This window comes from Haemorhous mexicanus, chromosome 25 (assembly GCF_027477595.1).
Source record: "Haemorhous mexicanus isolate bHaeMex1 chromosome 25, bHaeMex1.pri, whole genome shotgun sequence".
In the NCBI taxonomy this organism is placed as follows: domain Eukaryota; kingdom Metazoa; phylum Chordata; class Aves; order Passeriformes; family Fringillidae; genus Haemorhous; species Haemorhous mexicanus.
Window position 1 is genome coordinate 1,010,312 of NC_082365.1, and position 23,163 is coordinate 1,033,474.

Sequence of the window (23,163 nt, forward strand, 5' to 3'; positions counted from 1 at the left end):
TTCCTTGGTCCTCACTGACGTGTCCATGGGTGGGAACAGACCCGTGTCCTACACCCAGCCACGCCAGGCTCCTTCTGTGGGGAAAAGGGCTTAGAGCTCATTTTCCTCCAGAACTCAGGAGTTTGGGATATGCTTAGGACAGCTCGTTCCTCACACTGCCCGTCAGGTTCCTAAATTATTTTTGACAGCCGTGTGTAATGATATACAAATGGGAAAGTGATGGAGTAGCAGAAAATTGACTGGCAAGGACAGCGTGATGGAGCTGGAGAGCAATCCTGCTAAAAAGCCGTGGAGACTGCGGAGTGCTCCTGGAGCAGACACCAAGCAGGGCCCTCGCCAGGCTGTGGAAGCAGCAATGATACCACTCTGTGACCTTTAAAGCTACTTAGGGCACTCAAATGCTTTGGATTTTCAAGGCTCTGTAAAATTACACAAACCTGCCGTGCCTGGGATGTTCCTCCCAGGTTTCTGCAGTGTTTGAACAGTTTGAAGAGCCCTGAATGGTTCAGAAATGGAGAATTGAGGGTTGTTTGTGTTCCTGCCCTGTGTGCAGCAGGCCTTTGTGGCTGTGGAGAGGGTTTGAGCAGGGTCTGTGCTGAATGTCCCTGGCATTGCCACAGAGCTCACTTGGCAAGGCAGCATCCCATGGGATGTGGGCTCTGAGGGATGAACCCTGCAGCTCTGCCAGCCAGGATTCATGGAATCCTAGGGCATGGAAGGCACCCACAAGGATCATCCACTCCAAATCCTGCACAGGCACCCCAGAATCCCACCCTGGGCATCCCTGGGGGCATTTCCAAACTCTCCTGGAGCTCTGGCAGCCTCAGGGCTGTGCCCATTCCCGGGGGAGCCTGGGCAGTGCCAGCACTGCTCACCCACTCTGGGATGTGGGATGCTGTGCTGGAAAAGCAGAGGGAAATGGGCGCTGAAGGAGCCAGAGGGGTGGATGGCATCATTTGGTGCCCAGCCCCTTCTCTGGGCAGAGCTGCAGCCCAGTGATCCTGCCAGGCACACGCGAGGTGCGGGGCCGAGCGAGGCTGGGCCGTTGGAGCGATGCCTGCGTGTGCCAAGCAAACAAACAGAAAGGGCCAGTCAAAGCTTTTCAGTGTCACTGACACCCTGGGACGTGCCAGAGCCGGCAACAAAGGTGGCATTGAGGCACAGCACAGCCTGGGAGGCTGCTGGGAGCGGGCAGATGTGGGGCTGTGCCCACCCTGTGCCCACCCTGTGCCCACGGCCGCTCGGACACGGTGGGTGGCAGGACACGGCCTGGGCCGGCTCCTCAGCAAGGAGGGCAAATAAAACGTGGCCTCCACATCCCCTGTGTGCCAGGGGTGGCACTGAGGGGGCTCTGCAGGGACAGCAGAACATTCCTGCTCCCTGCCAGGCACAAGGCAAAGGCAGCTCCGAGGTGGCAGGGGATGGGTGGCTTTGGGACACTGGGTTGGACGCAGAGTGCTGCCAGAGATTTGGGGCACACCTCACCTGTGTGCCCTCTGAAAATGCCAGGCAGGGAGCTTCATCCCAGCAGGCTCTGGGGATGGACAGGGCACTGCCACCCGTGCTGTGCCCCACTGCAGCGCCCTGCCTCGCCATGAGCTCGGGTGATGCTCCCTTGCTGGCAGCAGCGGGGCCCTGCTGTGCTGTGTGAGCACATGGTGACTGTTCCAGCAGGGCTGCAGCTCCCCTGTCACTCCAGGCACACCAGGACACACACCCTGCACTGGGGACAGCCAGGGTGACCCAGGCCTGTGGCTGTGGCTGCTTTGCTCCAGCTCAGGAAAGGGTTAAGCTCAGGGCCCCTCTGGAGAGAGGGAAATAACCCCAGGGACCCTGGGGTCCCTCGCTGTGCTCCAGCTGCCTCCATCCATGTGCTGCTCATTTTTCATCCTGAACACAGCTGCTGCCAGCAGCTCCATCCTACCCCTGCTCCTGCCAGTTTTATGAGCAGAGAATAAAGAGGGGGAGCACACAAACCACCGAGGTTCATCTGCCAATTGTCAGGCTGCCGGGGCAGCAGAGACCGAGCCAGGGCGGGCACCTTTTCATTAGCAGCGTTCTTTATTCATCCCCCACAAGCTGCTCTCCTTTTTGAGGAGGGGACCTGCTGCTGCTCGGGTTTTTATCAGAGTTTGGCCCTGATTATCTGGGTGGAATGGGAGGAGCTGCCTTCCCTGGGCTCTCTCCCGGGGTGCAGAGATCGATGCCATCAGCACAGCCTGAGCACCGGGGGCTGGCAGAGCCCCAGGGCTGCTCCTCTTCCTTCAGCTGGGTAATTAGGAGCTCTGGAGAGGGGGAAGAGAGGTCACACGTGGAGTGGGACTATTAACCCTGTCCCTTGCCAGCCACCCTGCAGAGAAATGCCCTTGGAGCAGCTGCTGCAGCGCTGGCTCCCAGCAGGAAGGCAGCTGAGGCAGGGCAGAGCCCCTGCCAGGGGCATTGGCCCCCGCTGGGAGGTTTGCAGCTGACACACACCATGCCAGGGACCAAGTTTGGTCCAGAAGTGGTGGTTTCATGTCTGTCACGTGGCAGAAAGAGCCACCCTCGTGGGTCCCTGTGCCCTGCTCCCTGCCAGAGGCAGAAGACGGAGCAGCTCATGGATCCACCAGCTCTTCTCATGGTTTTTGGCATTCCCACGTTGTCCTTAATGTGCTGATCCCTGCAAGCCTGCTCAATGCCCCATTCTGGGGCAATGATTCCCCCTTGTTCCCAGCCTCCCTGGGAGCTGAGGGCCCCCAGTCCCCACAGAAGCTGGTTAATCTTGTCCTCTCCAGTCCCTTGCAAGCCCAGAGCTTTTCCTGGAGCTGCTCTGTAGGTAGGCTCAGCACAGGCTGCAGGATCCCCCTCGCAGTCTGTTGGGTCTGCTGCTGCACTGACGCCAGGGATATTTATGGAAATACATGCAGAAGCTCCTCAGGCTCCGATGGAGCAGAAATAGTTTCATGGCATTATTTGCCCAAAATGCCACCGTTCTGAGTGCTGGATCTGGACACTGAGAGGCTGATGTCAAAGCAGCTGCCTTCAGCAGGAGCTGAGGTGGCTGTCGGGGACAAGTGCCTCGGTGTGGCAGCCCTGGGAGCTTTAATGCAGCAGTTCTGGGGTTTGTGTGGAGCTTGTATCAGCCCTGCCTCCCTGGGAGCACTAATGCAGCAATTCTGGGGTTTGTTGGAGGCTCTGAGCTTGTATCAGCCCTGCCTCCCGTCAGAGCAGCGCCACAGCCCCAGAGCTGCTCTTTGATTCCACATCTCCCATGCAGCAAAACAGCAGCCCAAGGAAAAGCAGGTAAAGATCAAAGCTAAACCCTTTACCCGACCTTCTCTGGCTACAAAAACCATCCCAGCTTTCATTTCCCACAACTGGAGGCCCTTGGTTGGTGCTCCCACTTTCCCAGGGGCGCTTCCAAGCCGCAGGCAGCCGTGTTTGCTCTGGGGGGAGGGAGGGAGGGCCAGGGGGTGTTTAAAGAGCTCACTTGTGGTGGCACCGCAAATGAAGTCATGTCCCGAGGGATGGGGATGTTGTGGGGAGGGTTTGATGGGGGAAAACCGCCGTGTTGTGACTCGTGACCCAGCGAAACCCTAATTGTGTGTTTAGCAAAGCCCAGGCTGGAGCTGTTTCCTTTGCCTCTGTCTTGGCACGCTGCCCTTGGCTGGGATCACTCATCCTGTGGTTAGGGCTGGTCAGGAGTCACCCCAGTCGTTAGGAAAGGAATGTTAAAGGGCTGTTGTGTAAACCCACCGCTGCCTGAGCAGGCCTTGTTTTCAGTGCAAATCTGCTGCAGGGAATGGTTTAACCTTCATCGGGTTTTTTTTTTTATTATTTCATTAAGTAAGATTTATACAGGTATAGTGTTGGAAAGGTCATCCATCCCTTGAGCTGTGGGAAGAGCTCTGAGCATTCCTCCCTCTCCACTTGGCTGTTTTACCCCTGGTTTCAGCTGGGAAAGCACCAGGCCTGGGTTTTTTGCCTTCTGGGAAGTGAATTTATCCTGCCTGGTACCCAGAGCCCCCTCAGCCCTCCTGCCCCATTCCCACCCTCAGTGGATCCTCCAGCAGCAGCACCCTGGAGCTGCTGGGTGGCCTTTCCCCAGGGCGTTGCATCCCAGCTTTGGGAAGCAGGAGTTTTTCCCCTCCTCTCCCTCAGGAAATTTGGGATGTTGGATCTGCAGCGGGGACCCAGGCTCTGGGCTCAGGATCTCTGGATGCTTCACTGCTCCTGTACCCCTGAAAGGAGACATTTTGTGTCTTTCTTGTTTACTGACATGTGATAAGGCTGAGTGAGGGTTTTCTGGAGATATTTAAGATCCTCTAGCAGCAAGACATCAGGGGTTTGCCAGCACAGCCCGGGTGTGCTTTAGTGCTCTGCTTATCCCACAGCTCTGAGCATCCCCCAGCACCGAGGACACTCCAGCCAGGCATGGAGCTTCACAGGCTGAGGCAGCAGAGCTGGGAAGGAGCTTTTGCAGCTTTTCCAGCAGCAACCTGTTCTCCAGAGCTTTTCTGAACCCTGAGAACAGATGGCTGGGCTGGAGGCTGAGATGCAAGGACAAGGGACTCGTGTTGACATTACCTTTACCAGAGTGCCTTTCATCATTAGCATGTAAATGCCAGCAAACACCCAGGAATTATCCATCTATGATCTCTTCATCAGAAGAGGCCTCTGATCAGGTTAATCTCACTTTCCCAGCATGGAAAGGAGGATGCTGAGCAGCTGTACCCACCAGCAAGGGAAGCGCAGTGAATTTCTGAGAGGGGAGGATGCTGTGAGCACCAGGTTTGAAGTGGCTGTCAGTGATTGCTCTGCCTCTTGCACAGCCCTGCCAGGGCTGGAATGGCAGAGCTGATGGGGCTGATGGTGCTGATGGGGCTGCTCCTGGGGCAGCTGCCCTGGAACACCTTGGCTGGGTGCTGAGCAGCCCAACTCTCCCGGGGGCAGGAGGGAAGCTCCCAGCCCAGAGCATTTCCATCCTCACTGATCTCCTCTCCTTCCTGAGAAGCAGAAGAAGCCAGAGCAAGCATGGGGGAGGGTGGAGGAAATGTGTTTTAACAGTAAATACGGCCTTGTTATTTATCAATGCAGAGTAATTGAAGTAATTTCATGTCGGTTTTAAATGCAGCGCCCAGGGATCTAATCTATCTGTCTAATATTAATGGGGAATATTTGCTTGCCTCATTCATTCATTACTGTTTTCATTAAGACTCTAGTCCCATTTAGGAGTCTGTTTGTCATTTTAAACTCTTCTGTTTTATCTTAGCCTGCCACAATCCTGTTTAACAACTGAAGTGAATCCGTGAGTTGCAGGCTGGCAGCCTGGGGGAAGGGGCTCTGCTGTCTGGCGTGTGCTTTTCCTGGGGAGCCAGGAGAAACAGACTGCAGCACTCACAGGCAGCAGGCTCTGAGCCTGCCTGCATGCACAGCCTGGAGATGCAGGGTTCCACAGCAGGGCTGGGTGTCTGAGCTCCCAGCACGGCCATCCCTGCAGAGACTCCAGCTCTGCAGGCTCCAGCGTGTCCACGCCAGCCCAGGAGGCTGCTCGGAGCAGGGATGGGGTTGATGAATGCTCAGGGTGCTTCCAGCTGGGTGCTCTGGCTCCTCACAAGGTGTGTTCCCCTCTAAGGCACCCCCACCTTCAGGGTATCACAGAATCCCTGAATGGTTTGGCTTGGAAGGGACCTCAAAGGACACCTTCCCCTATCCCAGTGTGCTCCCAGCCCTGTCCAGCCTGGCCTTGGGCACTGCCAGGGATCCAGGGGCAGCCACAGCTGCTCTGGGCCCCTGTGCCAGGACCTGCCCACCCTCCCAGAACGGAATCTCCTCCCACTGCCAGGGGCTCTGTCCCTGTCCCTGCCCCTGCCCTCCCCCTGGAGCTGGGAGGAGCCCAGGGAGCATCACCTGCAGGGCTGGGCAGGCACCAGGGCTGGGCAGCCCCGAGCTGGAGGCGTCCAAGCCTAATTAGAGTCGCGGGGAAGGGGAGCATTGTGCTGTTAACCACTCTCTGGCACAGTGCTCTGACTAAAACAGTAATTTTTCTGAGCACAGCCCAGTTGTGAGTGCTTGTTGAACACCTAATTACTTTGGTTACCGCTCCAGAATTATTCCGAATTCCATTTCTGCTGTTTTCTCACCAAACAGAGAGAAACACTTTATAATTATTCACCTTAATTAATTTTCTGAGCTTCTGTTAAAACTTTTAAATGACTGCAGGGAGCACACCAGGAGTTCCATGGCAGCCAGGCAAAGCAGAGGCCGTGAACTGATGAGAGATGAAAGTTTCCTGTGTTGGACTGATCCCCACCTGAGCCCAGAGATTTTGGAAGGCTGCCCCCTTTTATCCTGATTAATTAGTTCCCCCGAGGCCTGGGCTAATCAAAGGGCAATGCTCATCAGCTGGTGGCCGTGGCAGGGTGGGTGGCATCAGAGGACGGTGCCAACACGTCAGGGAGCCACTTGTGATGGCAGCAGTGATGTCCCCTGGCAGGAGCACAGGGAGGGGCCCCTGGCTGCTCCAGGAGCATCATCCTGGAATCCAGAGGGAGCTCCTGCAGCAGCAGGGAGGCTGTGTCACCCTGGCAGGTGAGGAGCAGGGGAGCTCCTGCCTGGATCACCACCCTGGCTTCCAGGAGATCATTTGAACCTTTTTGTGCAGTCAAGAATGAAGTTGCCACTCCCCTGAGGTGTGGTGGCTTTCCAGGCATGCAGGGATGTGGATCCATCACAGCAGAGCCCTGTCCTTGTGGGGGAGACCTCCAGCATCCCATTCCTCATTTTTGGCACCCTCATCACCCCATTCTTGTCAGGGAGAGGTTCTGTGGGTCAGTTCTGCAAGAAGCTGAGTGGTTTAGAGTCCCAAAAGAGAAGGATCTGCTGAGGGTCCTGTCCTCCCCAGCTGCCATCCCTGAGTGGGGACACCGAGCTGTCACCAGCACCCCGGGGGCAGGAGCAGCTGAGAGGAGCCAGGCAGGAATGAATGTGTGACTGCACCTCATTATTTAATCCATGAATTTCGCTGCATTTGCCATTCCAGAAGCTCCTGTGAGTACCTCAGCCAGGTCTGCACTCCAGATCTCACTTCAGCACTGCAGATGAGAGAATTTCCTCCTGACTCTGTGTGGGCACAAGCTCTGGAGGCAGTGGGCACAGGGAGGTGGGCACAGGGTGGCCCCCCAAGTCCCAGGTGCAGGTGGTCTGTGCGAGGCAGGAGGCAGAGCTGGGGCTGCCAAGGCACACTGTGGCTGTCACACAGAGCTGGCACTGCTGTGCCAGTCTGAGCAGGGGGTGGGTGCCAGAGCAGCATCCCAAAAGCTGGGCTGAGCCTCCACCCACAGCTGGGAGCCCAGGGAGGGTCAGAGATGGGACACCCTGCCCCAGTGCCCACCCTGAGCCCCGTAGTGTCACTGTCACCTGCTGGGGGCAGAGGAGGAGCTGCCAGAGCCAGCAGCCCATGCACAGTCACGTGCTGGAGATGAAAACTCGTTTCCCCTCCTGGACGAGGCTGTGCTGCTCCTGGGAGCTGGGAGCGGGCTGGGATCTCTGCCTGGCACTTTGTTATTCCAACAAACCCCGCTCAGATGTTCCATATTGATGTGATGATTAACTCGAGCCGTGGTAAACCACAGGAAAGTGTTTGTCTGCAGGAGCCTGTGTGCCAGAACATGAGGCTGCTCCGAGCCCTGCCGGGATGCTGGGCCGGATGGATGCAGGAAACTCTGGCTTGAGGACAATTTTCCTGCTCGAGCAAGCCTCACTTCGGGATATTTGCTGTTTTTTCAGTCTTCCTTGCTTCCCAGAGGAGGCTGTCCTTGCTTTCATCACCTCCCTCAGGAGCCTGGCAGGCTGCACGGAGGGTCTGGAGGAGCCAAGGAGATGGGAATGTTTGCAGAAGATCTGATCCCTCACTCCAGAGTGATCCAGTCCCTGTGCTCCAGCACAGCTTGTCCCCCTCAGATGTTAATGAGGTTCTTAGAGCAGCAAAGCCAAGCCCGCTGCAAAGGTTGCCTGGATCAGAGTTGAAGGGGCTCTCTCCGTGCATCTGCAGTGCTGTAATTAAATAATCCCCTCGTAGCCATGGCAACGTTGTCTCCCTGTCCTCTCCCACTCGCTGCTTCTCTGCCAGAACTTCCCGGCGTTGATTTGGTTCTGACAGCCCGGGGGGGCTCTGAGAGCCCTCCCTCTGTGCTGGGGCGTGGGACAGCAGAGAGGCTCCTGCAGGTCACCTGCACCTGGCAGAGCACTGCCCCTCACCTGCTCGGGGCCCTCCTGTGGCACAGGGATGGATGCTGGAGCCGTTCCCACCCTTGGGAGCTCCACGGCGCCCTGGGGATGCTCCTCAGTTATTTGTGGTTAAAACTCCCCTTTCCCCTCTCCTCTGGGTCCTGGCTCTGCCCCATGGGTGCATGTCCCTCACCCCACTCACTCCTGCTCCTCCCACACTCCCTGGCTGTGTCTCAGGTCTCCAGGAGGCAGGAGCAGCAGTTTCCAGGGAGGCATTTCCACATCCCGAGGCAGATGGCACCCACGTGTCCTGCTCAGCAGAGCCACAGCATTCCCACCCCTCCACGCTGGGAATTTTTCTGGCAAAGGTGCCCAGCAGGATATTCCACCTGGAGCCCTGCTTGGAGGCACAGGAGGAGGAGCAGTGGGAAGAGTCTGCCAGACTTTTTACAGCCTCTGGGAAAGCCTGACTTTATTTTCCCTGTCACCCTGACACATTAATGGCTGCAGCTGAGGCGTCCTCCTTGCTCCTTCCCACACTTTTTCACGTCTCCTGCCCCAGCACAAAGCAGAGTTTTCTCATGAATAAAGGAAAGAATCAAATCTCATTGGAAAGTTCATCAACTTTGGGCTCCTGCTCAGTGAGTGATAGATGGCTTTAATTACACTGAACTAGTTGGCATCTCTACTCCACTCCCCAAAGTCATTAAAAATAGATTTTCTGTTTGAACTCCAGCCCCCCGAGGGGTCTGTGGGCAGCCTGCTGTGGCTGTGAGATGCTCCAGGGGCTGTCTCCAGCCAGGGCAGGTCACAGGACTGGGCTGGTAGCACGCAAAAGCTGTGGAAACTTTGCTTTGGCTGTTTATTTTTTTTTTTAATTTATTTATTTATTTGTTTGGAACTGGTTTCTTGTACTTATTTGCTCCAGGGGCTGGCAGAGTTGGGATTTGTGTGTTTTGGAGAGTCTATTGATTTTTTTTTTTTTGATTTTTTTTTTTTTTGTAATTTTATTTTGCTGGTGCTATGGGTCAGGCAGTCAGGGACAGTAATAATGAGGCTTTATCATTTAATTGTTGAGCAGCAGGTCCATTTTGGCAGGGAGAGCAGGAGCAGAGGTCACAGTTGGGCTGGGGGGAGCAGGGCTGTGCCCTCAGGAGCGAGGAGATCCCCCAGCAGTGCTGGATTCTTGGCTGCTGTCCTTCACACAGATGCTCCTCCAGAGACATTGTTCAAACCCTCAGTGTGGTTTTTAAAGAATTATCATGTGCAGAAGCCGCAGCTTCTGAGCAGAAAAAGAAACGAAACGCTCAACATCAAATCATCTCTAATGAACTCTTATTCACATAATTCCAACTCTCCGTTATTTATAGAGCGCAGCGAGAGCATCCAGCTCCTCACAAACATGAAACAAGGCCTGAGCTGCATTTAAATCACAGGGACAGATCCTGCCAAGCCTCCCTGGGTGGGTGTGAGCGGGGGATCTGCTGTGCTGGGGGATTCTGGGGCTGTCCTGACCCCCAGGCTGGCTCAGGGCTCAGAGTGCTGGGCTGATTTTAGGGGCAGCCCAGGGACCTCTCTGGGTGCATCCTGTGCCAGCTGGGGTCTCCCACAGGGAGTTTTTTTATTTGAAAACCTGGGTTTGCTGCTGGTTCTCCACCCAGGGGCAGCACGATGGCTGCAGCACTGGTCTGCACTGGGAGGTGCTGGGTGGGCACTGGGGGTGGGCAGTGTCTGCAGGAACAGGTCCTGGATGGGCCGTCCTGGGGGGCTGTTCGTGTCACCAGGCCCCTGGGCTTGCTCCCACCCCACTGTAAAGCACTTTTTGCTCCTTACAAGGGAGAAGCAGAGCAGCAAGAAGCCCATCCCCTGCAGCCACCCGAGTGCAGACCCTGCGAGGGCAGACCCCTCTGCAGCCAGCACCCAAACCCAGCCCCTCACTTCCACCTCGGAATTTCTCCTCTCCATTCCTGAAGCTCTTCCCATCCAGCAGGGGCTGCAGGCACTCCCAGCCCTGCCCCTCCCACCCCTGATTCCCAGGGTCCCAAACCGAGCCCTCCACCCTCCCCACGGGCTCCACCTCAGCCAGAAAACTCCAACCCCGGGCCATCTCTGTTTCGGGAAAAGCTGTTGAGTGGGGCTGAGGAAACAAGAAGAATAGCAGCCCTATTGGTGTCCAACTCAGAGAGGAACTGGGTTCTCACTGTGTCAACAGCACTTGGCGTGACAGTGGCCGTTGTGTGGGGAGACACTGCTCCTTTCAGCGCGGCTGCTGGGAGCCGGGTGCTGTTGTGACGGACAGAGCCAGAGCCATCCAGCACTTGTTTGAATTCCCAGCCAGTTGCAGGCATCGCTCCTGGGGCCCAGGAGCTGCAGGGAGGCTGGGAGAGGATTATCTGTGGGTTTGGTGGGGGAAATGGGAGTCGAATTGCAGAATCACGGAATTGCCTGGGCTGGAAGGGAGCTCAGAAATCATCTGGGCACCTCCCGCTATCCCAGGTCATGCCAAGGTCTGTCCAGCCTGGATTTGAACACCTCCAGGGGCAGGGAGTCCACAGTCTCTTGAGCAACCTTTTCCAGTGCCCCCCAACCTTACACGAAGGAATTTCTTCTTGAGCAACCTGTTCCAGTGCCCCCCAACCTTACACGAAGGGATTTCTTCTTGAGCAACCTGTTCCAGTGCCCCCCAACCTTACAGGAAGGGATTTCTCCCATATTTTGCACAGGGAACACTACAGGAGCTCGATGTGCACACCCACCCTGCTGCTGGAGGTGGCAAGGAATGGGTTGGAAAGGTTAAAGTGGTTAAAAATGCTGGAGGTGGCAAAGGATGTGTTGGAAAGGTTAAAGTGGTTAAAAAGGTTACAAATGTCTTCTCTGGAGCCAAGCAGCGACCTGTGGTTAAAGCCTGGTGTCGTTTTGAAGCCTCTGGGGGTTTCAGTGCTGGTAAATAGGTCAGGACCATGCTGCACCTCACCATCACCATCATTCCCCGTGTGCTGTGAGTGGGAGAGGGGTCTACAGCAGCCTTTGGGGCTGTTCCCACCTGCACTCCCCTCTGTGGCATGGAAGGGACAGGGACCGCTGGTGGGTCAGGCCTGGGGGCTGCTGCTGGAAGGACTTGAGTGGCCCAAGCAGTGAACCCCCCCCCCGAAGCCAGCAGAGCAGTGAAACCCCCACCCAGACCAGCAGAGCAGTGAAACCCCCACCCAGAGCCAGCAGAGCAGTGAAACCCCCACCCAGATCAGCAGAGCAGTGAAACCCCCACCCAGAGCCAGCAGAGCAGTGAAACCCCCCCAGACCAACTGAGCAGTGAAACCCCCCCCCAGAGCCAGCAGAGCAGTGAAACCCCCCCCCCATCCAGAGCAGCAAGCTGCCACAATCCCAGTGATTCCTGCCCTGGGGAAGGGTGAGGCAGCAAAGCGTAAATCAGGGAGGAGAGGGCTCAGCTCCAGCCCAGGGGAGGCTCTGGCCAGGGGGGTCGGAGGAGCTGGCACCACTGTGGGAGCCCAGCTGGGGCTGTCTGTGCCCAGGACTCACCCAGGGGATGGGTGACCTCACTATTCTTGGATGTCGGAACGAATCCATTTCATTTTGGGCTTTGCTGCTGTGGCCCCGAGGGGCTCAGCAGGCCCTGGGGCTGCCCTGGCTGTGCTGGGCACAGCAGCCCTGAGTGTTTGTGTGTTCCTTGCAGGTGTCCCGGGTGCCCGTGGAGTCCTGTGAGCAGTACACGACCTGCCAGGAGTGCCTGAGCTCGGGGGACCCCCACTGCGGCTGGTGCTCCCTGCACCACATGTAAGTCCAGCCTTGGCCGTTCCCTGGTGACAAGAGCAGCTCTCAGAGCTTCCCAGAGCCTCCCACACAAAACAAATCGGGCTGAAGTTCCTCAAGTCCATTTTTCTCTCCTTTGGACATTCCCTGCATTGCAGCTCGGATGCCGTTGGAGATCCCTGAGCTCCCAGGAGAGGTGAAGGGAAATCAACTCCTGCTTCAGGGGCAGGGCAGGGCGATGGGGATGGAAAACCAGATGGAAAAATGATGGAAAACCAGAATTTGAACTGGTGGGAATGGAGTTTCTGCTGGTTTGCACGCCCCTCCTGCTGGTTTGCACCCTCCTGCTCTTTGCCCAGGCTGCAAATCCCAATAATGTGGAGCTTTTAAGGGAACAGCAGATGTGATCCTGTGAGTGGGGCTTTGCTCCCAGCGAGGTTTCAGCAGCAGAGCAGAGCACAGAGCCCCTTTAAAAGCCCCAAAAGGGAGATTTCCATCCTGCAGGGGAGGTCAGGGGGTCTCAGCTCCAGCTGCTCCAGGGGGACCCAGCAGAGGGGCTGGGAGCTGGCACAAAGGGCTGAGGGTGCTTTTCTCCAGGGGAGCTCCAGGAAACCCTCTCTGCATTCAGGAGGTGTCTGTGCCCTTCCTTTCTCTGGCCTGCCATAAAAACCAGCACTTCCTAAGGCGGAAGGGAGCCCACGGGGCAGAGGAGCTCGGGGAGGAGGGGAGAGAAATCCCCCCGGCCCCGTGCCAGCTGCTGGGCAGCCCTGAGTGCCTGGGCAGGGGGAGGCAGGGCTCAGGGACCCACACAGCAGCTCTTGGCCCCTTGCCTGAGGAGCAGGTGCTGGGGAGCTGCAGGCTCCTCCGCAAATCCGGCCTGGATCCGGGGCTGGGGGGCACAGCAGCTCCCCACCTAACAGCGGGTCTGGCTGCTGGGGAGGGGCAGGAGAGGCAGCTCAGCCCCTGAGCATCCCACAGGCTCCTCTCAGGGAGGGGCTGGGGGTACCAGCAGAGCTCTGAGCAGCCCACAGCGGCAGCCCTGGGCACTCTGGGCGTGCTTTGGGGGTTTTTAGCTTTTTTCCTTTCCAAGTGAGCCTGTCCAGCCCTAGAGCTGAGCCACCTTGGTGCAGCCATGTCCCAAAGGCTTCACTGTCCCAGCTCCTGTGTCAGAAGGGAATTGTTCACACCCTTGGGCTCTGCCAGCCCCCTGTGCCCCCCGGGCTGGGCAGCAGGGTGGGCAGGGGCTCCTGCAGCAGGAGCAGGGCTGGGGGCTCTGTGCTGCTCCTGCAGCAGCTCCTCTGCAAGGATCAGCGAGCACTTCCCTCATGCTAATGAGCTGAATCTTCACAAGCCACCTGGGAGGCAGGTAAAGGTTGTTATCTTCATTTTGCAGAGACAAAACCCTTGATGACAAGAGGAGAGAAAAGTGTCATTTCCTCTGCCCTTTTGGCCATGACATTTCAGCATCAACCTATTCCCAACAAGGGCTCTTCCCCTGATGGGATTTCTCAACTCTCCCTTCAAGCATCTGCACTTTGGAGCAGGGAATCATTTCTTAGCTTTATTTTTTTAAGCTGTAAATAATTGAGTTTATCTTGCTGTTCCTCAAAGCCTCTGTCATCTTTGTTGGGAGGCCCCAAGTGCTGGAGTGTTTGTATTTAATTTGTCACCTCTCCCCTTTCATTCTCACATGTTCCTGCTTCCAGCTGCTCCGTGGAAGGTGCTGGGTCAGGGGTGATGCTCCCACCGTGTTTGGGGGTGGCTGAAAGGCCGAGGGGTGGAGCAGGAGGTGATTTGTTCATCCTCTGCATGGGCAGAGGGATCCTTTGCTCTTTGGGAGTGTCAGAGGCCTCCAGGAGATTGTTACAGGATCTCTCCAGCCCAGTGGGATGGGAAGCCTGCAAGACTTCCCCGTGCTGCTCTCTGCAAGTGTGTTATTGTCTCCAGGCCTATTTATCTCTGTTGGGGCTGTTGCCATAAATAGGATGATAAAAAAGAGCCATTCCAGCGAGTCAGTGAGATAAAGGCTCCAGTCAAGAGCTCACTTTAGGGCTATCTTAGAGATTCACTTAAACCTCGATATTTCTTCCTTTGGCACCATTCATATTTAGCTCCTTTATGCTCCAAAGGAAAAGGTACAGAAGGGAGAGGGTGAGGAGAGCAGCCTCAGCGTTTGTTGGGGATCAGGGGGGTGGTTTGGAAAGGGAAAGTGGAAACTTCACTTACCTTCATCTAAAGCAACCTCCCACTGCTCCACAGAATCCCACAATGCTCGGGTTCAAAGGGACCTTAAAGGCAAATTTACCTTCTGCACCCATGGAAGGGGGGTTGGAAGGGAAGGATTTTCCCCAAATGACAAAAAGCAGGAAATCCTGGAGGGCTGGAACACTGACAGTCCTCCCTTGGTTCCCAGTGGGTGCCCTGCTGGATTTCTCCCTGCTCCAAGGACACCTGCAGCAAAAGCAGGGACGAGGAGCTGTGCTGGAGCACGTGGAATGCTCAGAGCACTCCCAGGCCCCCTGGCATGCTGGGTTCCTGCTGCTGGGCATGGGCAGGAGCTGGGAGCTCCAGGATGGCAGCAGCCAAGCCCTGCTGGCAGCAGCTGCAGCTCCCATTCCTGGCTGGGGCTCACCCCCAGCTCCAGCAGGAGATGATTAGTGGCCTGTGTGGTTTTAATTAGGACAGAGGCATCATCCTGTCCCTGCCTGTTACTGCTTTCTGGTTTAGCTGGTGTGCAGATGAGTCCATGGCTCACCCCACACCCCCAGCACAGGGGATTGGCAGCTCTGGATTGTGTCCCAGCGCAGGAATTACTCGTGGGATACTCAGGCTTTGTGCTTTTGCTGATCACAGAATATTTTCCAGCACCCTCTGGTCCTAACCTGGTGCCCAACACCTGCTCCCTGTGCAGGGCATCACCAGGTCCTGCTGTGGAACATCTCCCAGGGGTTTGGGGTGTTTTGGCTGCTCTGGGGGGTGTTTTCAGTGGTCTGGGGATGATTTCAGTGCTCTTGGGGATGTTTTTGGTGCTCTGGGGGGTGTTTTCAATGCCCTGGAGGATGTTTTTGGTGCTCTGGGGATGTTTTTGGTGCTCTGGGGATGTTTTCGGTGCCCTGGGGGGTGTTTTTGGTGCCCTGGGGGGTGTTTTTGGTCCTCTGGGGATGTTTTTGGTGCCCTGGGGGATGTTTTCAGTGCTCTGGGGATGTTTTCAGTGCTCTGGGGATGATTTCAGTGCTCTGGGGATGTTTTTGGTGCCCTGGGGGGTGTTTTTGGTGCTCTGGGGATGTTTTTGGTGCCCTGGGGGGTGTTTTTGGTGCTCTGGGGATGTTTTCGGTGCCCTGGGGGGTGTTTTTGGTGCTCTGGGAATGTTTTCAGTGCTCCGGGGATGTTTTTGGTGCCCTGGGGGGTGTTTTTGGTCCTCTGGGGATGTTTTCAGTGCCCTGGGGGGGTGTTTTCAGTGCCATGGGGGGGTGTTTTCAGTGCCCGGGGGGGGGTGTTTTCAGTGCCCGGGGGGGTGTTTTCGCAGCCCTGGGGGGTGTGTTTGGTGCTCTGGGTGTGTTTTCAGTGCTCTGAGTGCCCCTGTGTGGCAGGTGCTCCCCGAGGGACCGCTGTGAGCGGGCAGAGGAGCCGTTCCGCTTCGCAGGGAGCATCGGGCAGTGCCTGAGCGTGGCCGTGCAGCCCAGCAGCATCTCGGTGTCAGAGCACAGCCTCCCGGTGAGCAGGGGCAGGGGACAGGGGGCCTGCAGGACAGCCACCTCCAGCAGGGAGCACTCCACGCCCCGGCCTTCCTCCTTCCCTCTGGCACAAATGTTTTCTCATGAAGTCACACTCACAGAGGGATGGGGGAGCCAAGGGGCCAACCGAGCCAGGAGAGGGTGGAATGGGGGACAGAAACAAATTCCCCTTCCCCTGTGCCCCAGCTCACATTTCCCTGCTCTCTGAAGCTGGTGAAAGGAAAGGCTTTGTTTCCCAAAAAGCTCCTCTGTGAGCTGGGCTCAGGCCTGGCTCTCTGAAGCTTCCCAGCTGTTGCTGCCCCAAGCCCCTGTGGCAGCTGGTCCTGCTGCCCCCAGCCCCCTGTGTAAAAATGGTGTGGGGACAGAGGACTCAGCCCTCCAGGCACTGGTTTGCCCTGGGGACACTCCCCAGCCATGCTGGGGACACTGGGGACTCTCCTCCCAGCCAGGGCAGGGTGGTCTCCCCTGTTTGTGCAGTGGGGAGGGAGGTGGTCTGAGCTCAGGGCTTTGGGGACGGTCACTGCTGCTCTCGGGGCCTGGCACAGGCACTGAGGGTGGCAAAGCTTCTGTAGAGTGACCAGGGGACAAAAATCTGCTGCTGCCACCAGTGCTGACCTGCAGCACCCCAAGGCTCAGCTTGGAGGGCTTGTACCCACAAAGAACATCTTGCCTTCCTTTCTCCTCCTCCCTTCCCCATGACAGGGCAGCTGGCCACCAGCTGTGGCAGGTGGGGGATTTAAGGGGGTTGTTTCGAACGGGAAAACAGGCAGGGCTGGGGGTGTGAGGGAGATTGGGGCTGCTCTGCCTGCTCACAGCTCTGCTTTGCTCCCTGCTGTCCGTGCTGCAGCTCAGGCTGCAGGTGAGCGACGCTCCAGACCTGAGTGCGGGGGTCAGCTGCCTCTTCGGGAACCTCAGCGAGGTGGAGGGGCAGGTGTCGGGCAGCCAGGTGCTCTGTGTGTCACCAGCAGCCAAAGATGTCCCTGCCATCCCCGTGGATCAGGGTAAGTGATGGCTCCTGGGCAGTGACACGGTGGCAGACAGCTCAGGGCAGCTTTGGGAGTATCAGCTGAGCAGGGCTGAGCCTTTGGGGCTGCTGCCAGAGAGATTCATGCTGCTGTCAAAGCCTATTGAACCCAGGGAGCTTCATCCCCAGGAAATGCATCCCACACAGGGCAGGACGGGCTGGCAGCAGGCAGCAGGCAGTGCCTGCCCTGTCCTCACTCCCTCCCTGAGCTGCCAGACAGCTCCCAGGGCAGGACAGGAGCCGTCTGTCCCCTCCAGGGTGGCTCTCGGGTGGCCAGGAGCTCTCAGCAATGCCAGGCTGGCTGAATCTGGGAAGCAGGAATGTCCCCTGGGCCTGGCTCAGCACCCACGAGGAGGTGGCTGCAGTTGCTCCATTTCGGTGCTGCTCTTTGGGCTGGCTCCTCATTAATGTCACCACTGTCACATTTTCTCTTCCTCTAACTGAAGCACCCCTGGCTTGGAGCTCATTTTCCCCTTGGCATCCTTCCAGGTGTCCAGGGTGCCTCCCTGGCGATGTCTTTGTGGTTCTGAGGCATTTTCTGGAGCCTGAGCCTTGGGGAACACTGCAGGGCCCAGAGCCCCTGGGAGCAGGGCCAGGACAGGCTTCCCCAGCAGCCCAGAAGAACAACCTGCTCTCAGTTAACCCAGAGCTCAGGCTCCCAAGGAGCTCCCCTGCTGCCCCTCTTGTTTCCAGCAGTGCCTCCTGCCCCAGGAGATTGCTCTGGGAGGTGAAGCTGTGGAGCCCAGTCCCTGGAAGTGTTCAGGAATGGGCTTGGATGGGTTTGGGGGAGCCTGGGATGGTGGAAGGTGTCCCAGCCCATGGCAGGGGCCAGCACTGGCTCTTTGAGGATCCCTTCCAACCCAAACCCTTCCGTGATTCCACAGTTCTGTTCCTGGGCTGGCTCTCAAAGCAGTCTCACGTTTACACTGCAGAGTGACTCAGGGAACAGGGCGAGGCTCCAAAACTATCCCAAGGCACCTTTACCCCTTGTCTCTGGTGCCCTTTGCCACCAGGGCTGGTGTTTGGGGGCATTGCTGGGCACGGGGGGCTCCAGGGCAGGGTGGGGTGGGACCCTGCTGGGCACGGGGGGCTCCAGGGCAGGGTGGGGCGGGGTCCTGTTGGGCACGGGGGGCTCCAGGGCAGGGTGGGGTGGGGTCCTGTTGGGCACGGGGGGCTCCAGGGCAGGGTGGGGTGGGGTCCTGGTGCTGGGAGGTGAAACCCGAGCTGCCCCAGCAGCAGCAGGGGGCTCAGCAGCGGGCGGTGGGCAGCAGATCCCCCGGCTGTGCTGCTGCTCCCCTCGCCCCCCGCAGCAGTGACAGCAGTGACAGGCTCTGCTCTGTCCCCAGACTGGTTCGGTGTCGTGCTCCAGCTGAAGTCCCGGGAGACGGGCAGGACCTTCGTCAGCACCGAGTTCAAGTTCTACAACTGCAGCGCCCACCAGCTGTGAGTGCCCCTTCCCTACCCCCAGCAGAGCCAAAAACCAGCCCCGAGGATTTGGGGAGTGGGCGTTGGGGCTGGCACGGTGCCCGGGTCACAGGGACAGCCCTGGCCGGGCTCGGGGGGCTCCGGGAGCCGCGGAGGAGGCAGAGCCAGGAACAACCTCAACCTGCTGGTGCCCCCAAGCTGCGCGATCCCGCAACTGAGAGCGAGGATGGAGCCGGGAGGGATGGGAGTGGGGAGTGGGGAACGGGGAGTGGGGAGTGGGGAATGGGGAATGGGGAATGGGGAGTGGGGAGTGGGGAGTGGGGAGTGGGGAATGGGGAGTGGGGAGTGGGGAGTGGGGAGTGGGGAGTGGGGAGTGGGGAATGGGGAGTGGGGAGTGGGGAGTGGGGAGTGGGGAATGGGGAGTGGGGAGTGGGGAGTGGGGAGTGGGGAGTGGGGAGTGGGGAGTGGGGAGTGGGGAGTGGGGAGTGGGGAGTGGGGAGTGGGGAGTGGGGAGTGGGGGGAAGGGAAGGGAAGGGAAGGGAAGGGAAGGGAAGGGAAGGGAAGGGAAGGGAAGGGAAGGGAAGGGAAGGGAAGGGAAGGGAAGGGAAGGGAAGGGAAGGGAAGGGAAGGGAAGGGAAGGGAAGGGAAGGGAAGGGAAGGGAAGGGAAGGGAAGGGAAGGGAAGGGAAGGGAGAGGGAAGGGAGAGGGAAGGGAGAGGGAAGGGAGAACAGAAGGGCTGGGGAGGTGGGATGGAGGAGGTGGGATGTGGGCAGGGAAAGGTGGGACGCAGGAGGGGAAGGTGGGCAGGGGGAGGTGGGATGCTAGCTGTGGGAGCCCCTGCTGGGAATGCTGGAGGCCAGACCAGGTGAGGGGAGGTGCTACAGACCCAGAGAGGGACAGAAACGGGTCAGACAAATGAGTAATGAAAGAAGCTCACAGCCCTCCCCCAGATTTGCCTGTGATGATCAGAATGAGCTCCCCTGGCTGTGGAGGTCAGCAGGAGCTCAGAAGGAGCACGACTGAGCCATCAGAGCTGTTCTGGTGGCAGCAGCTCGCACACTGCCCTGCTCCCTGTGCCCAGCTGGGAGAGCCCTGCCTGCAGAGCTGCTCTGCTCCTCTTCCAGAGCTCCGTGCTGCCTCAGGCCACGCTGCCACTTCCCTGGTGACATTTGTCTGCCTGGGCTGGCCTTGCTCCAGCACGTCCTGGGCACTTCCCTCTCCAGGCAGCTCCAGTGCCTGGAGCCACAGGCATGGCATGGGACTGAATCCATGGGCACAGCTGATCCCTGTGCCACCAAGAGCTGCCACGTGGCACCAGGGGTGGCCTCAGAGATGGAGGAGGTGGCAACTGCCAGGATTAGCAGCTGTCACAGCTCCTGCCTCTCTGCGAGAGGGGAGCAAAACCCACCCAGCCACTCTGCTGGCAGCTGGGTCCCCGGGGGCTGAAAAGGGTCTGTGTTCTTTCAAAAACATTTCATAAGCAGTTATTTTTTTTACCCTGACATGAATCAAAAGCACTTGCTGCTCCCCCTGCACTCCAAGGCCAGGCAGAAGTGTTGCTGTTGACTTGAAGCATTCCTGACTTGCAGAACAACTGATCCCATTTTTGCCAGGCTTGCCTTCTTTTCTAGAAGCTACAGCCCAAGCCTGGTGCCTGTGCAGTGCCCTGCTCTATTTCACACCAATCCCACCATGTGCAGTAAATCCCAGCTTGCATTTTACTCTGGGATAAGCTGAGCCTGCCCCAAGTCTGTCTTTGGAGCGTGTGTGTTTCCCCAGACCCATTTCTTGTTTTGTGCTCTATCAAAACCACCCCACCAACAGGAAGGCTGGATTTCTGGCAAGGCCTGGAGAAGGCTGCAGCCCTGCCAGGGTGCTGAGGCCTGTGCTGAGCCCTGCTTTCCCCCCAGGTGCCTGTCCTGTGTGAACAGTGCCTTCCGCTGCCACTGGTGCAAGTACAGGAACCTGTGCACCCACGACCCCACCACCTGCTCCTTCCAGGAGGGGAGGATCAACGTCTCCGAGGTACCACCCTGGGATCCCTCCCTCTGCCCTCTGCTTTCCCATGCCACAACAGCATCTCCGTGTTGGTGTGAGGTTTGTGGGGCTCTCTGGTGCCTAGCAGTGCAGGAGCAGCTTTAAAGCAGGGCAGTGCTGGTGTCACTGAAGTGCTGCTCTTGACCTGAGCACCAGAGCTGAGCTTCCCCTGCTGTGTGGGAATGCCCAGGTTCATTAATTACAGTAATTGCTGCCGTGCTTTCCCCCAGGGGTCCCAGAGTCTCCAGCACTTTCAGCAGCTCTGCTTTGCTTGGTCTGAGCAGCAGCTCTGGCTGGGCTGGGCAGTGCCTCGTGTTGGGATTTATGGCAGGGCCTGACTGTGGCTGGTGAAGGAGGGAATTACCAAGGAGCACAGCCCCAGATTTGGAAAAGGGAACTGGTCTGGGTTCCAGCAGTGGACCCCGAGCCATCCCTCTTAGCAGCTCATAAAAGGTGTGGGGCTCCAATCCAAAAATGCTTTTAACACTTGGAAAGGCACAGGCTGTGAATGGCTCTGCCAGCTCTCCTGTGTGTCCCAGGGCAGAGGGATCCATGGAGGAAAGGGGTTTGTTAGCACAAATTGATCATGGCCAGGAGCCCTTGGTCTGGGGTTTCTGCACTCCTTGTCCTGCCTGATCCCCTGCCTGCTTCATCTCCACGGGGTCCTGGTGCTGGCAGGGTCCTGCTCTTTGCCCTCACTGTTCCTACAAACAGCTTTGAAGCACCTGAAATGAGTGCAGGTCCTAAAGCTGCAAGGGAAAAATGGTTCAAAAGATGCTCTGGAAATCCTGAGGGTCCTGGAAAGTGGGAAAGGCAGCAGTGAGGACATCTACAAATGGGAGAAAGGGAAAGGAGAGGAAGGTGAGCCAGTATCCAGAGAAATCCTTGTCAGTGAGTGATGGAGATGGAGAAAAGCAGGAGAGATCAGTCAGGGGTGTAAACACGGAGCTGTCAAAAGGAGTGACTGAAGGTTTAGCCAGGTTGATGCTAAACTAGGAGTAAACTCCACTCTTGTGTCTCCCTGGCTGCAGGGCTGCCAGGAGCTCCAGGGGTAAAGGGCAGAGTGGTTTCTGAGCTGTGTGTGTAAGGACCTGGTGGGCAGCTGCCAACCCAAGGATGGGCAGCGTGCCTGGCATGGGAATGGGTGCCCAGGGAGAAGCTTCCACCCCAGGAACACACCAAGAGCTTTCTCCATCCAGTGCAAATCAAGAAACTTCCTTTCACCATGTCAAGAGGAAGCAAAACCCTTTGGCTCTCCTCCTCTGGAGTGGTGGGGTGGGTTCTCCTCCACACTCCAAGCATCCCTGTTCTCCCAGGCTGCACAGGTGGAGCTCCCCTTCTCTGGGATCTCAGAGTGTCTGACAAGCCCCTGCTAAAGCAGGACAACCCCATCCTCTCCGTTTTCCTCCTGGGAGCACCCAGGGCTTGCCTGGGGTCACACAGAGGGAGAGAGGAGCAGTTGGCATCCCTGGAAGTTCCTGCTGGGGTCACAGGGCTGTCTCCAAAGAACTTCCTCTGTCATCCTCATCTTGCAGGGGTTGTGTCTCACCAGGGTTGTTTTGGGACACCTCACACCTTCCTGGTGATTAGCTTTGATAAGGGCTGATGATAATGGTACGAGTGCTCTCCATCATTTCTCCTCCAGAGCTCTGAGCACAGGCCAAACCACCCCAAATAAATGTGTTTGCTCATTTAAGAGCAATGAGTTTCCCCTTCACCCACAGCCTGGTGATGATGCCTTTGCTGTGGGCTCTTCACCAGCACACAAATAAGTCAGTGCCTCATGGAGAGTTTCCTCTCCTGAACCAATTCAGATCACAATGTTCTCATTGTGTCACGGCCTGATGTATTAGGAAATTGTTTGTGCTTCCCCTGGCTGCCTCCCCAGCAGAGCCAGTGGTGTTTGGAGTGGTGATCTCCGTGCCTGTGCCCTACTTTCAGTCCCCTGAGCCTCTCCTTATGTAAGGTTTACACACGTGTTCACACGGGCCTGCACACTGCTGGCTTCTCTGTCTTTAATTTAAGGGAAAATATTGTGAATATTCCCTTTTTCTCCTGGCCCATCAGAACTGGAGTCCCAGTGGGACTGGATGTGGAACGAGCTCCCTTTGATGCTCCCAGGAGTTGTCTGTCTGGAGGAGGAACAAGGGCCCAAAGCCTCAGCCACTTCACCAGGAGATGGGGGAGAGAAATTCCCTCTCTGTGAGCTGTGCTCTTGCTCCTTGCAAGCCTCTGCCCCACTGCCCAGCTGAGTGCTGCCCTTCTGCCCTGCCTGCCCTGAAATGCAGCCCAGGAGCTTTGCTCAGCCCTGCCAACAGGAACTGTGTGCTCAGATCCCAGGGCAGAGCTCAGGGACAGATGTGGGGCTGCAGAGGGAGCCCCAGAGGTGGGTGGGTGCTTCAGGAAAAGTGGAGCTGTGGGTTGGGGTCCCTGGTCAGTGAATACAGGTATTTCACAGCCTTTGCAGCAGAGGGATCCTGCAGGACAGAGCTGGCTGCTCCTGATGTTCTCCCTCTCCTGGGAATTTCTGAGATGGGAGAACCCGACTCCTCTGAGGTCTCCTTTTCCAGGTAGCCAGTTCTTTAGGAGTTAATTATTAGAGAAGCATGGGAATAATTATTTTCCCATCCTTTTCCTGGTCAGAGTCTTCACTGTCAGCAGAAGGTGCCTGCTCAGACCTTGCTCCCTCTAAATCAGGATTTCTCCCAGAGATTCTCGTGGGTGTGGAGCACTGATTGTCCCACTTTACAAAACCCCAGATCAAGCCAAGGATGGCAATTTAATGTTCCTGATGTGGTTTGGCTTGTGTGTGTGTGAGGCTTTATGATGTCCCTCTCTAAATGAGGAATGTGGCTTCACAAACATCCTTACACCCCATCCCAGAGGAGAGCTAGAGCCAAATAAATCCTCTTAGCTCCCCAGAATGTGAGAGCCCGTCCCTCTTTGATGTCCAGTGTGTGCTGATAA

At 57.3% G+C, this 23,163-nt stretch overlaps 1 protein-coding gene across 3 annotated transcripts in view; it reads left to right on the forward strand.

The window, feature by feature from the left end:
* The window catches only part of PLXNA2 (plexin A2), a 138,591-nt gene that overhangs the window by 59,584 nt on the left and 55,844 nt on the right, over positions 1-23,163 (forward strand). For all 3 annotated transcript variants that reach the window (XM_059867517.1, XM_059867516.1, XM_059867515.1), the window contains exons 5-9: positions 11,900-12,000; positions 15,567-15,690; positions 16,558-16,711; positions 18,081-18,177; positions 20,070-20,184. In XM_059867517.1, the coding sequence (XP_059723500.1) occupies positions 11,900-12,000; positions 15,567-15,690; positions 16,558-16,711; positions 18,081-18,177; positions 20,070-20,184 (591 nt within the window). The remainder of the gene's footprint in view (positions 1-11,899; positions 12,001-15,566; positions 15,691-16,557; positions 16,712-18,080; positions 18,178-20,069; positions 20,185-23,163) is intronic.